Below are 18,023 nucleotides of genomic sequence, written 5' to 3' on the forward strand. Positions count from 1 at the left end.
AAAAGGGCTCGAAAAGGGGGGCGACTCGCAAAATGCAAGCACAGCAGCGCGGCGGCGACGACATTTGAGAGGGCCAGCCTAAAGGTATGCTACGAAAAAATTGCATAAGAGCAGCTCGCAAAACGAGAGGAAAAAAGAGAAACGCATTTGTTTCAAAATTAAATACTCATGTGCATGTGTGTGTGTAGAAAAGAAAGCAAAAGAAAAGAAAGCAAAAGTTGTTGGTTTTGTGCGTTGATTTTTGTTTTGGTTTTGTTTTGTTCTTGTTTCGCTGCAGCTCCCCTCGTTATAATCATTTCGCCCCTTCCGCAGGGAAGTCGCAAGGGCGAAGAAAGGGGCGCAAGGAGGCGGGAGAAAGCAGAAAGGAGTGCAAGGCAAGGTAGAACAAAAAAAAAGAAAGTGTAAAAGCAAAAGTATTTATTATGCGGCAATGGCTTGGAGAGGCCTACAAGAGGCCTGCAAAACATCAGAGTCAACGAATTGCAGCGCACACACAGCCAAAGCATACCCAGGTGCACTGGGAGAAATAAATCATTTTTGCAGCCTCAAATAAATAAATGTTTTTTGTGTCCTTTTAAAATATATTAATTTCAATCAAACCATTCCACATAGACTTTATAAAATAATTTGCAGATAATTTTGCATATGCTAAGATGAATTTTCAAATAATTCAATATTTTAAAATATAATATTGTATCAATAATTTTTGTATCTTTTGAATAATTTTTTGCTGTGCACTACTCACACAGATACTGCCACACGCACACAGCCGCAATCGGCGTCAACGTCCGCAGACTCGAGGCGGCTGCCACTTTTTTGTTGCCTCCTTTTGGGCTTTCTTTTTCCCCAGCTTTCTTTTTTAGATAAATTTTTATTTGAATTTATGCATGTGCGTCTCCCCGAGAGAAAGGGGCCCAGGACGGGAGGAGAAAGGCGGGGAACGGAGATGCATACACACATGTAATGAACACCATGTAATGCTCCTCCAGGCTTCCTAAAAAGTTTTTGGTTACGTTCATTTGGCAAAGTTATCGAAAAAGGTCCCTTTTGTCTGACAATGCAAACAATTTGTGTTTTTACTGAAAATCGTTTGAGGTAGACTTGAAATTCCTTTTTAATAAAAGACTTGTTGATTAAAAATGAGTGTAAAAACAAGGTTAAAAGTATATACTGCTATTTGAGGGCTGTCGCATATAGGGTTGCCACCCTCTCATAGGCAAAGTTCTTCCGTTTTTTTTATGTAAATTCAAAGGTCGAATTTTTGTAATAGTCATGCTAAATATGCGTTTCTTCTTTAAGTATTTAAAGGTTTTCCTGGGGAACATAATTTTTTCCCCTCTAGAATCCTTATAATCGAAAAGCTACGCAGCACCGTAACCTTTTGGCCAGTGAACACTGTGAGACTTGCATTTTAATTTCATGTTTTTTTAGGCGCCTTTGAATTTTTGACAACATTTCCGCTGGCTTGGCTCATCTGGGGCCTGTCATCCAGCTTTTGCCACCCCGAATTTCCCCCTTAAACTCGTCAAGCGTTGCAACAAAGTGCGTTATGCATATATAATCTTTTTTTTCCCGTATTTTCCTGGCTTTTCCACGGCACTGAAGTAGGAAAAGCGGGCAGAAGAGGCTAGGAAACATAAGAAAAACGACAGTGGCTACTCGTGTTCCTTTTGCTTTCATTTTCCCATACATATATATATAACATTTTTTTCCCCACATTTTTCGCGTTTATCCCTGTTGACGAAAATTTTTGCGCTTAAAAGAATGAGTTGGAGGCGGAGGAAAATGTAATGTGAAAAATATTTGCCGGAAGCTAAATGTTTTGCAAGGCGAGTACAGTTGTGCTTGCCGTGCGCCAAAAAGTATGCATCAGATTCATTTTGAATGCAAGCCAAAATTAGTGGAGACAACCGCCGCCGAAAGCAGAATGCCTTGTTCGCACTGCGGGTCGGAAAAAATAAATTCAATATCGAGCCAACTCACAGTCCATTTCTTAGTTTCTTTTTTTTTTTGTTCACTCGTCTTTGTTTGTCCTGTTGCAACATGCGACAATTTTTCTTATTGTTTGATTTGAATATTTGATTTGGTTTTTATTTTATTTATATACAGGCAGTCTCGAATAATAAATGGCTGCCGAGCTTCGGCTGAAAAACGGCCAGGGTACAGTGTACACACTGCGTATACTCTATTTGTATATTAATTTGCCCGAAGCGTATGTATTTACCCAAGGGCCTCTGGGCTGTTTGTGACAATCATTTCCAAACGATAAATTAAAAGAGTGTGACACGGCATTTTTTAATAATTTATTTAAGAAGAAAATTTCGTATGGGCTTGCTTTATCAACTTTTTGCCTTGAAGCAACAATTTAAATAGTAAAGGGGGTCTTGCAGCTTTCATCAAAGAAACAAAACGTTCTTAAGTTCAAAACTCAATGTTGATTTCTTTTAAATAGTAGTGGGAATTTAATGTATTACATTTTTAAAAAACCTTGTTTTTATCTTCAAAACTCCACATTTTTTTTTAGATATTATAACCTCTTCCCCAAACTCAATAATAGAGAATCCCCCGGTCGAAAACGTTTTTGGACATTTCGTGGAGAAGGCCTGGACAATAGAATGCCACCTCTCTTGACAGCCATATTGAAAATTATAGTGTCGTAAACATGCAACTGCAACAACAGCAACAGCATTGGTGGCAAATAAAAAATTAAATTAAAATAGGAGGGAACGGGGGGAGAAGCGGAAGAAGGACCTCGAACAGAACATGGCCAGTAAATAAATAATACAAACAAAAAAGTCCAGGGGCGTAGACGTCGGGCGGGGGACGGGGGGTCACAAAATTGCAAACGGAAATTGCCAACAATGTGTGGCAAGTGAAAAGTGGAAGTGCCCCACAAAACGAAGCGATAAAAAGTCAACTACCAACGAAAAAAACCAAACACAAAATTCTATCAACTGTGCGAAAACTTATGGCATAAGGTGTTTAGGTGTGTGTGGTGGTGTGTGGGTGTGGGAAAAATGTACAGAGATATTTACACATAGATATACGACAACAACAACATAGATTACATACACATAGATTGGATTAACTAACAAATTACACAGACACTTATCGATAGACATTTAGAGAGAGAGATAGAGAGAGTGTGTGAAAGAGTTAGCTAGCTAGAGGTAGAAAGAGACAGATAGAGAGATAGAGAGAGAGCGCTACACATTAAACGAAATATATTTACTATATAGAGCTAGGAAAGTGAACAACTAACATTTGGTACTGTTTTTATCTCAAATTACTTTAAGGTTTTTGGTTTTTTTCGAACTGAAGAGAAAAAAGAAAAACTGTACTTTCTTAGGTTGGGAAAAACTTGATATGTATATATATAGGGCATAGATATAGATGGTTAAGGTATATATATATATTTATATAGATATATATGTATGGGTATATATATGTATAAAAAATTCATAGACAAAGAACACGACGAAGAGCAAAAATATATGTTGAGTTTTGATTTTGTTTTCTTTTTGCATTTGTTTTTGGATTTTGTATTTTGTTTTTTGGTAATTAAATATATAGAAATATGGCATATATAGATGTATATATAAGAACAGACAGAGAGAGAGAGCAATACTTAAAATAGAGATATACATATAGAAATGGAGTCGGATCGAGCCAGATTGGGATCAGATATGTAGATCTTTTTGCGAGACGCATCTCGGAATTCGAAAGATATTTTTTCGTGTTAACCTATCGAAGCAGCAAAAGCATTCACTGAAAGGGATCTCCTGGGACTGGAGTTTCGTTTCGAATTTTGGCAGGGGTTCTTCTCGAATCGGAGAGGGGGAGTTCAAGGGCGGGGTCAGGGGTCGTGGGTATCTCGGAAGCGCAGACTTACCGACTCGTGGGAGGCGCGGTAGTCGAGGTCGCCGCCCAGGCCGCCGCCAGCTGATGCCGAACGCTGTTGCATGTGTCTGCTGTGACTGCTGTTGTCGTCCTCGCTGCAATCGATCTCCTTCTTGAGGCTCTGCGGGGGAATACGAAATGTTTTTAATGAAGCTTACGAAATAGTTGAAAAACAAAAAATAGCAGATGAAATTTAAGTGGCTTAATTCCTCTCAAAAATTAAAATTTAAAACACAAAAAAGCCCAATCAAGTCTTCTTAATTTGAGAATACTTATTAATAAATATTTGAGAAACTATGTTTTATGTTTTTTTTATTCAAGTTGAAGCGTTCTTGAAAAAAATATTAAAATATTAGTGATTCTATATTTTGAGACCAAAGTTGTCTTTAAGATTATTTAAAAAAATGCTCTTAATCTTATATTTTAAGGAAATATTAATCAGGATTTTAAAAATTCAAGACAAATTTTAAATTAATTATCCCTTCTTGTGGTTACAATATAAATAAAGATGAAAATAGTAGTGAAAATATATTTTGAGATCAAATTAGTCTTAATTTTAAGAATTTAAGATTATTAAACAAAATCATCTTGATCTTATATTTTAAGGTAAAAGCAGTCTTGATCTTAAGAATTTAAAATAAATTCTCTGTTTATAATCGGTTTCTTCTGCTTATCACCAATTAGCCATCATTTTAGCTTACAATATTTTGATAAATATAAATTTATATATATTGAGATTAAATAACAAAAGATATAATCAACAAATCTTGAAATCACTCACCAATGGCACCGATTGCACGGGCAGGAGATTGGTCCCGGGGCTCAGCAGGCTGGTGGAGGAGGCTCCGCCCCTGCCGTCGTTGCCGCCGCCGTCGCGGGAGCTCCTCGACGCCGGTCGTCCGCCGGAGCCGCCGATGCTGAGGTCCGAGGCGCCCGCTCCGGCTGCCTGTGCCGCCGACATAGCCGGCGTGGAGCGCTGCGATTCCATGGCCGCCGCCGCAGCCGCTGCTGCCGCTGCCGCCGACGAGGACGGCAGGGTGATCAGCGGCGAGGGTATCAGGGTGGAGCCGGTGGACAGGTCCACGCCACCGCCGCCACCCGCTCCGCCGCCCATCTTCATGTTGAGACCCAGATCGTTGCTGCTGTTGTCCGCCTCATCGTCGTCGTCCAGATCCATCTCATCGTCGTAGTCATCGTCGATGATCTCGCTCTTGGCAATCACGGGCATGGCGTCTTCGTCATCCGAATGCGGGTTGTGGTGCTGCGCCTGCTGCTGCGGGTGGTGCGGCTGCGGATGGTGGTGGTGCTGCGGATGGTGGTGGTGCTGCGGATGCTGGTGGTGCGGCGCGTGGTGGTGGTGCTGCTGCGTGTGGTGCAGCCGCTGCAGGTTCTGGTGGGCCAGTCGCTGGGCAATGCCCCTGGCCATCGCGGTGGTGGGGCCCACCACCACCACATCGTCGTCCAGATCCTCCTCGTCCATGTCCTGCTCCAGACGGTCGTCACCCAGTCGCCGCTGCTGCAGCTGCCGATGATGATCCCCATCGTCGTCGTCATCGTCGTCAACTGCAACCACCGAGTCCGCTGTGCCGCCCGAGTTTCCAGTGCTGCCATTGCTGGCCGCGGACGATTTCCCACTGCTGGTGCTCTTGTTGTTGTTGTTGCTGCTCGAGTTGTTGTTGTTGTTGTTGCTGCTGCCGCCGCTGCTGCTGTTGGCGTTGCAAGCGTTGCCGCTGAGGTTGTTGCTGCCGCCCTGCTGCGTTGCTGCTGCAGCAGCCGCTGTTGCGCTTTTTGCCTCGACATTGGGTCTTTGATAGAGATCCAGCGGCATGGGCGTCTCCTCCTCCTCGTCCTCGTCCTCCTCATCCTCGTCCTGATCCCGCAGCATCGCCTCCTCGTTCTCATCCAGCTCGTCCACCTCCTCCACATCGTCCTCCTCCTCGTCCTTTAAGTTGCGTGCGAGCAACTCCTCGGCGAGCAGCTCGTCCGCCTGCTGTTGCTCCTGGTCGCGATCCTCCAGAGAGTCATCCTTGTCCTTGCCCTTGTCCGCACTTGGATGGATGCGGGAGGAGCGCTTGGCGGGCGTGGGACTGCAGCGATCGCTGGCCTCCCGCTTCTGCCCGCCGTGGGTTGAGGACGATGTCGCCTCCTCCGAGTGTGCAACACCAGCGGATGTTGCCGCTGCCGTCGAGGATGTTGCCGCCGTGGATGTTGCTGCTGTTGCCGCACAGGTTGCTGCTGCTGCTGTTGTGGTTGCCGCCGTTGTGGTTGTACTACTGCTGGCGCTGCTGCTGCTTGTGTGGCCGCTGGCGCTGCTGCTGCTCCCCGCCGCCGTTGTTGCCGCAGATGTTGCTGCCGTCGCTGCTGTTGCCGCCGCCGCCGCAGATGTCGCTGAGGTTGAGGTCGATGTTGCCGCCGCCGCTGTGGCCGTTGCTGCCGTCGCCTGTGCCGCCGCTGTGGCATCGAGGGCGGCCGCCGGACTGTCGGCCGGCTTGTGGGCGGATCCGCCGCTCCCGCCGCCGCCCTGCGGACGCAGGCGGTCCGGCTCCCGCTCCGGTTCGCGCAGCGTCGTGTTCTGGTTCGTCATCTCGGCGAGGCCCTTGACCTGAGGGATTGGATTCGATTAGCAAGAAATATTAAAACACACATAAAAGAACAAAATACTATGGCCAACTTGCTTTTAACTGTTCGTTAAAAATTCATTGAAATTTAAATCGTACTAAACTCAATTACTTAAAATATCAAAAAATTTTGAAGGGTGTATTCCATATAAATTAAATGATTTTTATTCTGATTTTAAACCATTTAGGCTGGATTTCTCAATGTCATGTTAGGTTTCTAGTTTATTTTCGTCCTGAGGAATATAACATTAAGTTAACTAGCTTGGAAAATTAATCCCGTTTTCTTAAAATAAAGTTAGTTAGAAAAAACCTTACAGGGTCTTTAACTTTATTTTGAGAAAACGAGGTTGTGCAACAAAAGATTAAGTGGAAAAGTTAACTAGAACTTAACCTCTAGTTATCAGTTTTTAGTCTTAAGCCCAACATGATATTGAGAAATTAAATTACTACAAAAACAGCAGATTAACTCTCTAATACTTAATATGATATTGAGAAACTAGCAGTTAAATTAATGAAAAATTAACCGGACATTAAGAAATCGGTCGTAGTTCTGTCAAACTCAACGTTAGCCAGCTCAATTGTTTACAAATGTATCTTGTCAAATGTATTTTTTAAATAACTAAAAATGAAAGCCCCTAGTTGGCAACACTTGTTGGAGGCTTAGCACAAGACCACCCACCTTGAGGGATTCGGCTGTCTTGAGCAGCGCGGACAACTGACAGTATTGCACGTTCACCTCGCCCTTGTACATGAATTCAACTAAGGTTTGCAGCTCGGCAAAACGGACGTCCTTCAATATCACAATTGGATGTCTTTCGGGGTGCTCCAGGAACAGGCTCTGGAAGTACGAGGAACAAGCCGAGAGGACCACCTGCAAAGGGGGAACAATAACCAGTGGATTAGTAATGTGCAAGGTACTTATTTAATTAACTAAAGTAATAACAATGTGTGCCCACATGCACCTATGTGTTCACATCCCAGCAGCGATGTCTATAAAAATAACCGGAGCACTTCCTCGCAAGTGTTAAGTATTTAAAAAAAATGTTCTTTTTTAATTTTTCGCTTTATCAGTCCATCATCTAGGCACTCCGCCGAAGGAAAGGCGCATTTTCTACGCTTTTCCCCTTGAGCGACGCGATGTTGCGGCAAGCATTTATTAGATTTACGATCTGGCTCTCAAACGCAGCCACGAATGCCGCTTTTGAAGATGCCACAAACGAGCGATCCGGAAAAGGCTGCGGCAGCGGGGCACATGGGGGGGCGGGCGGAGGCAAGAGGAGCGCTGCGATGGGCGATTCAGTTGGAGTTCAATTTGGAGTCCAGTTCGGTTTTTTCTCGCTCCTTTCCTCTCCTTCTGCCAGTTGGCTGCGGGCGTCAAGGCGTGAACATGCCACGAATGACAATGCCACAGCAACTGCAGCAGCGGCAACACCAACAGCAGCAGCAGCATCAGCAACATCAGCAACTGGCAACTTGCAACAGGCGACGGGCAACTACCAACTGGCAACTGGCAACCAGTTCCGATCCGCTGCGGCATTGCTGTCGATTTTTATGTGCGCATGCACGCCCTGGGGTATGCAATATATATTTATATATCCACGTATATATTCCCGGCAGATCGGCCCGATTGGCGGTTTTATGGGGGAGTGGAGGAGCGACCGCTTGGCCATGTTGTAAATTTTCATTGCTGGCAAATTGAAAAGGCGTCGGCCTCCATTTCGCATATAGATTTCGCTATAGCCTAATGAGGTTTTGGCCTAAGACTGCGGTAACCTCCGTCTCAGCGAAGGCAGCGTGAGGGGACTCACGAGGCGGGGCGGTATTTTTAAAGGTCCCTATCAGGAAATGTGATCCAAAATGTGGTTAAAATACATCTTTAAATATTTTTGGAATTGGGTATTCGTCAATTTTTTTTTAAGTTATCTATGTATAAATAAATTATAATATAAATATCCCAAGAAATATTAGAAAAGTAGATGCTTGTGGTTGGTATATAATGCCTAATTTTGGTATCCGACTTTGTTTTGAGGATTTTACATTATATGCCATAGAAAGCTGGAAATCCCTATTTTTCATATAAACTATATAAAATATTTTGGTATACGACTTTGTTTTAAATTAAAAAGGAACTTCAAGTAATGCATTTCCTATATCCTATATATATAAAATATATATAAAATGAACTTTTGATCAACATTATTCTTTATACCATAACTGGCCTTAAATTTAATTTTTTGATTTTTTAAGACCTGTAATAATTGGATTACTTATAGATATAAAATTTCTACCGAAAAAGTATATTTTATTATGAAAAATGTACAATTTTTTATTTAACATTTTCAAATATTTTAGTAAAACTTGTTAAATAGAAGGTGAATTGAGGGGCTTGTTAATAACTTAAGGCTCGTGAAAACTCCCAGGTGCCGCTGCCACCTCTAGCAGGTGCTCCTTCGCCTCCTGCCGCCCCATGGCACCCCCTGCCCCCTTCCTCGCAGCGCCTCCTGTCACGCGCCGTTTGCGCCAGAATTTATTTAAAAAAATGCAATCGGCCTGCACACGCCCCCGAATCGCAACAACAGCGTAAAATGAGCGTTAATAAATTCACGCGCATATTAGAAGTCACGAGCGTGCGGAAGGGGGCTCAGGAGGGGGGCCACTCCAGGGTCCGGTCCTCGCGCGGTCTCGAAACTCTTTCAGTGGCATTAAGAAAATCGAATTTCCTGATTACAAGAGGGGCTTGGCCGAAAGCGCGGGGTGGCGATGGCCAAAAGACAGGGGCGGGGCTGGGGAAAGGGGCGAAGGCGTCGCAAATTGGCAACACTTTTAATTGAACGTCGCTGCCGGTGAGGAAAGAAGCAAGAGAAGCAGCCAAAGCGGGGAAGTAACGCCCCCAAAGCTAATGAACGCCAAAGGCTCTTGATTTCTAACGCCACGGCCCAGTTAGCAAACATATTCTGGCTCTCTTCCTATATTTAAAAAATAAAAACATGCTTACAACAAAAAAAAAAAAAAAATAGGTTGCATGTAATTTGCGGCAAAATAGTCAACAACATAAATTCGCCGAGCGAAAGAGTGGGGCCGAGTGGGCCAGAAAGAGGTGGCAAGAGGTGTTCCGATCGCATGTCCCAGGTGGGCGTACACCTTTCCAGGCGAAATTTAAACAGCAGCTTTAGCGTAGTGGAAATTAAACTAAATGAACGGAGAGATATCTCCCATTTCGGCGAGCATTCCTATTGCAATTGCACATACATAAGTATAAATCAAGAGGTAGGAAATTTCACAGTGGGCGCCACTTTTTTTATGCCTTAAAAGCAGGCCGTTATCTCGGCTTTCCTATCGAGATCAGGCATCTCTTTCACTTCCCCCTCCTTTGATTTTTGGCAGATAAATGGGTTTATGTCTCTCCCAGCACGCACCTGCAAATTAAATCTTTATCTAATTGAATACCATGATATTGTAGAATTTTATAGGATACTTCTTGAAGATCTGCAACTTTATTTAACCTTTTTATGGAGTTGCTCTTTGCCAGTTGCCAAACTTGGGTGTGACGCTGAGTTCTGCTGGCTGCGGAAAGGTTAACATTTCTATTATGGGGGGCACCACTCCCTTTTATAGATGTTTTTGTTTTTTCAGCTTGACCACCATCAGAGCACTACAACAACGAATACTGCGGCGAAATATGCAAATTATTATGTTTGCATATCGCCGCCTTGCCGGGTTTCTTCGTTTTTTTTTGCCAGCAATTTTCTGTGTGTTTGTGTGGCGCTTGCGGCGCTTTTTATTGCTGCTCTACCTCCACTCTATAGATATTTCGAGGTTCTTCTGCAGCATCTCCTCGGCGAATTTCACTCGCATTTATGTCTTAATACAATTTGCCGAGATCCCCTAGGAATGCCATCCACGGACTACTACTACCTGATGATAGATGATCGGCGGTGATCCTATCCCATGCCAGGCGATCGATCCAACATCGTGATTACTTTTTCTGTCCGTCAATTTCGCATAATGTGTGCAAATTTATATAATTTGCCCTGATGGATTATCGTTATCGATTGCTTTCCCCTGCCGATAATTGTGTGTGTGGGCAATTTAATTTTATTGATTTTTCCGATGACAGGCCGACAGGATCGCTAAACTGTGATTAGCGTTTTGAGTGCATCCATTAGACCAAATTTAATTGATAAAAAATACTATGCCAGCACTTACTTCTCAGTAAATAAGGCGCACACTTGGTACAAATGCTCATTAAAGAATGCTTGAAGATTTCCTACGTATTCGCGTGCATTGTATATTTATCCTAATATTAATAACAATTATGCCGCATCATCTGCTTGCCATTTCCGAGGCTCAAAGCATTTCAGAAACTGATTAATGGCCAAGACCCGGTAGACAAGTGGCAGTAGAGGGGGTAAAGAATGGGAGAAAAAATGAGGGAAAAACACACACTCACAATTTTATTTCAAAATATGGCATTTCTAATTTAACAACTGCGCTTCAAAAATTGCGTTTTTTTATACCGCCACTGCCGTTCTGCCGTCGTCTTTCTTTCGCATGCCTGCCATTTAATTATTTTCTTAGAGCTCATTTTATGGGGGCCCAGGGGCTCGCCAAGGGGGGGTCGCAGAGATGATGGAGTGTGAGGGGGGGGGGGGGGGGGGAGCGGAGCGCAGACGGCGGCAGCAAACACATCACACGTTGACCTTGATATTCGCATTCGCAGCGGAACCGCACACAACTTGCACACCAGCAAGCGAACATAGCCACAGCAGGGGTGGAAATTTGAAACCCACTGCAGGTTCTTTTATATTTATAATGATTTACTCAAAAACGAACATTAAAAGTTAGAAGAAACTCTTTCGTTTCCTTGCATCCAAAATGCAACCCTGTCAATGCTGCCAAAGCCGCGTAAAACGCTTTGTGCTGCCAGTGATGCCCATGAACCAAACTACTTACAATGATGCCAATTTGCTTAAAAGAATTGCTCTATAGATACGGTTATTTGTACATATTATTAAGGCCAAGTGCAGGCAATTTCACAATTTATGAACTTCAACCGAATTCTTCTGACCATTTCTAAATGAACGACCGCAATTGTGCCCACATGGACCCCCACACACTCACACACAAATGCTAAGCATTAAATAGAATCGTCGGCAAGAAGAGGAAGCAGAGGGTGTGAGAAAGAGAGGGAGAGGCGCACGCAACGCAGCTTTCAAAGCTCCGCCGTGGTTGTTGCTATTGCCATTCGATTGCACGAGGGCGGTGCGACAGGGAGGGAGGACCAGCGATCGCCGGAGCGCCAGAGCGGGACAGAAGGCGGGGCGATAAGCATTCGCGGATTGCGAATTGCAAAAACGGAAGGGAACACTGAACAGGGAACAAGCGAGTATAAATAAATAAATAATGCGAACGGGAACGGGAGCGGGAGCGGGAGCGGGGCACCCACACACAAAGTATGAAAATAAATTATTTCGCAAAATTATCTCATCAAAGTGAGCCGCTGTCGCCGTCTCTTTCTAATTGCGCCTGCAGTTTGGGTGCGTTAATTTCCGGCTATCCCCGTCGCACTCACTCACGCCACACATAAATCCGTCTTGATATTAAATAAATTTAATATGTTGCCTGGTTTTTTTTTTTACTGGGCAGCGCTTCAGATTTTTTCTTATTTATTTGCGGTTTTTTGTACGAGTGAGTGATTGCATAGACGAGGAGGCCAGAAACAGCGTGAGCAAGGGAGGTGATGAAAAGGGAGGGAGCGAGACATCGCTAATGCGTTGACGTTGACCTTGGTTTTAAAGTCCAAACAAATTTTGCGCACATTAAAACAAAAAAAGAAGGAAAGGAACATGGAGGCAAACCCAAAACCGAATTTGAAACCAAAAACGCAGCAAAGTGGAATACACAAATAAAATATTTCCAATACAGCAAGCCCGCGCAAACTAGAAATTTCCGGCGATAACTACTGGAAATTCGGGTTAGTAAACTAACTAATTTTTTCTAAGCTACCCTGATGGTTAATTTTTATAAAATCAAGAATAAATACCTTTTTCTTAATCATTTCTTCACAGAAAACTCCACAAGGCCTCGAACTCACCACCATACTCTCTTCCTCTTTCTTTCTCCACGCCTTACGCACACAAGTCAGCTGTTTTCTCGGTGCCGTTATTTGTGCTTTTGCTTTGCTCTCTGCCTTTCAAGTTCAATGAGACGCGCCCCCAGAAGCGAATGGAAAACAAATGTGCGTAAAACGTGCGTAAGGCCACGCACACGACGATGACGTCACGAAACCAGTTGATAAGGCGTGACGTGGAGCAGGGCGCAGGGGCTGGGGAAGGCCGTTGGCAACTCAGCCCACTTGTTGCCGTACAAGAGAACCACTACAAAGGCAGCAGCAGCAGCAACAAAGTCACGCGAAACGAGACGAAATAAAACGAAGCGAGCGATGAACGAACGCACAAAACGCACACACTCGAGGAAAATCTGCGTGAGTGTGCGTCGGTGCGTGCGTGTGTGTGCGCTGGGGCTCTGATTGAACGGGTTTTGGCGTTTATCATACGTACATACAAACACACGCGCACTCACACACTCACCCGCACACAAACCGAATGACATTGAACTTGAACTTGGGCGGGAAACGTTTACACTGCGCTCCGAAAAAAGGTGGGCATGCTCAATTTTAACTGCTTTCGACTGCTTAAATCAATAATGGGTTTGGGGAAATCTAAAGGTATCCAAAGGCTAGAGAACATGTAAAAAAGTCGCAAAAACTTAAATAGTAATACAAAATATAAAGCAATAAAAATCAGAAATCTATCTATCTATTTATCTATCTTTGGGCGCCATTCTAAAAAAAATGTTAAGTGACAATGACTATAATTTAGACATTAAAAAAAATTAAAATGTATTACAACCAATTACTTAATAAGTGTTTTTTTTAACAGTACAACACAAGAACATATATTTTTCATAGGTATTAACCAAAATTCAGAAATCCCTCGTTGGGCGCCAATTTAAAATTACATAAGTAGCAACATTAAACCACAATAATTGCTTATACAGGGTATCAAAAGCTTCGTTTCCACTGTATAATTTCCAGTGTTTTAAAATGCCTTACGCACTGAGGTTGTGTGTCAGTGTGTGAGCTTTTATCAACGGGTACCGTTATCTGATGATAAGCAAGTTCGAGTGTGTGTGTGTGGTTTAGTGGGCCGAGGGGGTGGTGAAGGGGACATTACGTAGCCACTCGGCTCCAAGGTCGCCGATGCAAATTTATGCGCATTCTGAAAGATTTATGCGGCCTTTTCTCCTCTTACGGTTCGGATTGCATTGTTAACACAGTTCGTAATTAATTTATGGCTGCTCACACACACAGATAAGGTCAAAGCAATAGCTGCAGAAATATCTGCTTGCTTAGCTCGCATTTGTGAGATACATTTGACTAGGCCTAATCACCTCTGCTGTTCGGTTGAATTTCAGAAAAAATACCCAATTGGATTTGGATAATTGTTCTTTGGAGCGCAGCTGGGGCCGAGCTAATTGCAGGTAGACAGGTAGCCGCAAACGACGGACGGCGCCACACAATAGCGTCTAAATAATATCCGCCCAATGGTCAGTATATGGAACTTGTATATAACTCGCATTTTATTTTATTTTATTGAATTTTTTCCGAGCGCATTCCAGGCAGCCAGAGCCTGCGCACGCACAAAAGCTGACGCCGTGCCGGAAGGTCCGTCTGGCAGGTTCTTGAGATCCCCGCGCTCTCAGGTGGGAGTCCCTTGTCCTTTGTCATTGCCCAACAATTGCGTGAGACGAAAACCTCGCCGCTGGTCAGCCTTTGTGGTCACCTGAGTCTGAGGTCTTTCGGGGCCGGAAGCCTCCAAGACGACCACAAGAAGGGAAGGACAAAGCACGGACCCCGAGAAGCGGGTAGGACCGGTGAGAAACGGCACAGCCTCGTTTGAAATACCCTTTAGAACTTGGAAACATTCTAGTTATAAGGGTTCTTAAAATATATATTTTGTAGGTACTATGAAAGTAAACATGGTATTGTTGCTTACTAAATGGGTTTTGTAATATTTTAAAAGTTAAAATTATATTATAGCGATTGGTTCGATATTAAACTATTGTATGTGCTATAAGATATTGTTCAATATTTATTTGTTTAATACTACCATGAAGTAGAAATTACTAAGCAACAAGAACTATTAAAATAGTTAGTACTATATATATATATAGTGTTATTATTATAAAAGAACCTATTCTTATCATAACGTTTTTTTCGATATCATTGAAGTATTTTGTAATGTTATGAAAAAAAAAATTCATATCCTAAGGTTTTTCTTCGATATTAAACGATCATATGTGATCTAAGATATTTTTCTTGTAAAGATCTTATCATGAAAAGTAAAATTATATTTTTTTATTAATATAAAAGAACTACTCCTAACCATAACGTTTTCTTCGGCATTAAACGATCATATGGTATCTAATATAATTTAATATTGTTACTTTTTTAAATAATATGATGTGGCTTACTATCAAAGGGTTACCTGCCTTCTAAGATATAGTTGTGCCCCAAAGACTCCCATGAAGAGTATATTCCCTATAAACATCGAGGGACAGTGCACTTGACCTGCCGAAAATGAATTTTGCTTTGGTCTGCTTAGAGGTGATGAAGAGCGATTTCGAAGGCCATCCGCTGGCCGCAGGATTATCCCACGCTAAGCAACAAAAGCGGCATGCAGGATATACCTACCTATATACCCAAATATATATATATATATATATATATATATATACATGTATAGTATAGAAACTGGCCACGCATTGTTGCCCCAAGACGAAACTAAGTCCCCTGCCTGCGCAATCAAATCAAAGAATCGATGCCGCACACTCGCATAAAGGCAATATTGATTTGTGCCGTTCCGTTGTTGCTGTTAACAATTTGTTGCAAATTGTAAAATGTTGCCGGCAACATAATTTAATTGACGCCGTTGTGGGCACGGCAGCAACACGACCAGCGGACAGCGGCAACAATTGCAACTGCAGTTGCAACAACAAGAGCAGCAGCAGCATCAAATACGATTCGATCAGCGAGTTCCTTGTGGCATGCCACAGAAAGAGAGAGGTGGGCTATTGGAGAAAGAGACGGGTAATGTAATATATTGACCTTTTTTTTAAATTTATTTACATTTAAGTTTTGGAAAGGGAATTTCATTAAGTTTATTAGTTTCAAGTAATATATTATTATATACATGTGTATTATTATTTAATTTATTATTATTTATTAATTGTAAAATCGTAAGTTTAAGATTTCTTCAAGTTTTTAAGTCGGGTGATAAGGATGTTGATATTGGTATAATATACAAACAAAATTTTAAATTCTTTAGCTTTGAAGTCTATTGTTAAAGATAATAATAATATTCTTGGGATCATATAAAAATATATTACAAATTCTTTAGTTTAAGATTTATATAGGTTTTGAAGGCCATCGATAAAGATGATGATCTTGGGATTATAAATTGTTTGTAGGTTTTTTAAATCCATACAAACAATAGCTTATTAAATTGCTGTTCAATGAATGCTTATTATAATGACCATATTATATCATTTCTATCACTAAGATCCCCTTTTCATAGCCATATTTTTCTACCCTTCTTTTTAAACTTTTTTCCCCATCTGCTGGATTTGGAATTAGCCTGAGTTACCCACAGACTCGCTGATTAATAGGACACACTTTTTTTGCTCGCTTGGCAGTGATTAATCTTATTTTATGCAACACCAACACCCAAAAATCCGAAAAAAGAGAATTCAATAAGCCAGAAATCCAGCTGAGGGATGGAGAATGCGAATGGCAGCGCCAACGCATGCGCAACGCGATTATTTTCAGTTTCAGTTTGAGTTTGAGATTCAGTTCGAGCTTGAGATTCAGTTCCTGTTGCTGACGTGAGACCTTTGAGCCGAGGCATTTGTGCATAGTTTTACTGCCTGATATTGCTGCTGTTCGCTGGTGTTGCTGCTGTTGGTGTTGCTGCTGCCGCTGTGCTGCTGTTGTTGCCGGGCCACGCAGCTCGTGTCGCCGCTGACCTTCAAACTGGGTTTTAATTTAGCCTGGCCTGCGTTTCAGTCGCCCCTCTCTGTCCCTCTTGCAGTGCGAGCGCTGGAATAATGGTCTCTAGGGGGGCGGCAAGGGGCGCCTTTGGCAGGCGGCTTGTGCAACAATTACTAATTATATACTATACAGAGTTGGGCTTCTATATCTATCTATAAAGCCCATACACAGCTGGCAATTCTAATGAGATACGCTATCTTTTTCCTTCTTTTTTGTTGCTTTTATTGCCGTATGCGTTTCCAGCTCGACTTGAGTGAGAGGGACGGGCATCTGCGCCATTTGGGGGAGGGATAGAGAGGCGAATAGCCAGATATAAATCTGTTGAAAATGCGCATAATTATAGCGGGCAGCAGCAACAAGTCGTCGTCGTCGACGCCGTCGCCAGTCGTGACAAGAAAAGTTGTTAATTTTAATTATAAAAAATTTTATTTTACTCTTTTTTTGCACGTTTTATTTGAATTGCCCCGCTGTCTCTGCCTGTGCATTGTTTTTCCCCCTTTTTTTTGGCATTTAAACATGCAACAACAAGTGCAGTGAAATTGCGTTAACATTAACGTAAAGTAAATCTGACGGGGCAACAAGAAATTTAATTTAAAGTAAGCTGGATGAAACTGTAGCATGTAATATGTTTGAACTTTTCATTCGCTGTCCTGTCAGCATATTTCAAATACTTTTGGCCAACAATCGCATACTTAGGCAGGGGAAAAAAGAAATAAATGAAGCCGAAAATGTGGCAAAAATGTTAATGGACATGCTGAAAATGCCAAAACGAGGCAAAAAGCAAATAAGTCGGCAAACGAAACCGAATGCAGGCACACAACGCATGCACATGCGAGGCTGGTCACACTTTTTATATACCCTAACCCTAAATTATAAAAAAATTGATTAATTCCAAACGTCATAGTGGTAAATATATTGCTTAATTAATTTGCCATAAAAATTACAAAGTTATCATCTTAACGTGTTATTTAAATTGAATTCAACGGTTGCCAGTGTATTACGACTTCGATTCGAAGCGATTTTTTCTCTTTTCGGCTGGCATCGCAGCGTGTATTTATCCGTGTCCGTGTGTGAGTTGTAAATTAACAATTATTGGTTATTAACATGACAATTTTATACGATTTTAATGCATGCCTCGGCGGCAGCAGCAACAACAGCAACAGCAACGCGAGCAACATAAAGAAATGTCGGCAAGTCACATTTGAAGGCATTTAATTGAATGCGTGAATTGCTTTTGTTGATTGCACTGACGTTGACTGAGGCAGCGACAGCAGCAACAGCAACAGCAGCAACAGCAACTGCAACAACTGCAACAGCAGCAACATCAGCAGCTGCCTGAGAGCAACTTGTAGATGCTGCTGCCGTGTTGTTGCATAGTTGGCCGCGTGAAAACG

The 18,023-nt window shown here is 42.5% G+C and overlaps 1 protein-coding gene across 9 annotated transcripts in view; it reads right to left on the bottom strand.

The window, feature by feature from the left end:
• LOC108023946 (broad-complex core protein) overlaps positions 1-18,023 on the bottom strand; it is a 156,483-nt gene that overhangs the window by 34,309 nt on the left and 104,151 nt on the right. For all 9 annotated transcript variants that reach the window (XM_050884740.1, XM_050884742.1, XM_050884738.1 and 6 more), the window contains 3 exons: positions 7,198-7,389; positions 4,682-6,502; positions 3,893-4,021 (listed from right to left, as the gene is read on the bottom strand). In XM_050884740.1, coding sequence (XP_050740697.1) covers positions 3,893-4,021; positions 4,682-6,502; positions 7,198-7,389 — 2,142 coding nt within the window. The remainder of the gene's footprint in view (positions 1-3,892; positions 4,022-4,681; positions 6,503-7,197; positions 7,390-18,023) is intronic.

This window comes from Drosophila biarmipes, chromosome X (assembly GCF_025231255.1).
Source record: "Drosophila biarmipes strain raj3 chromosome X, RU_DBia_V1.1, whole genome shotgun sequence".
In the NCBI taxonomy this organism is placed as follows: Eukaryota; Metazoa; Arthropoda; class Insecta; order Diptera; family Drosophilidae; genus Drosophila; species Drosophila biarmipes.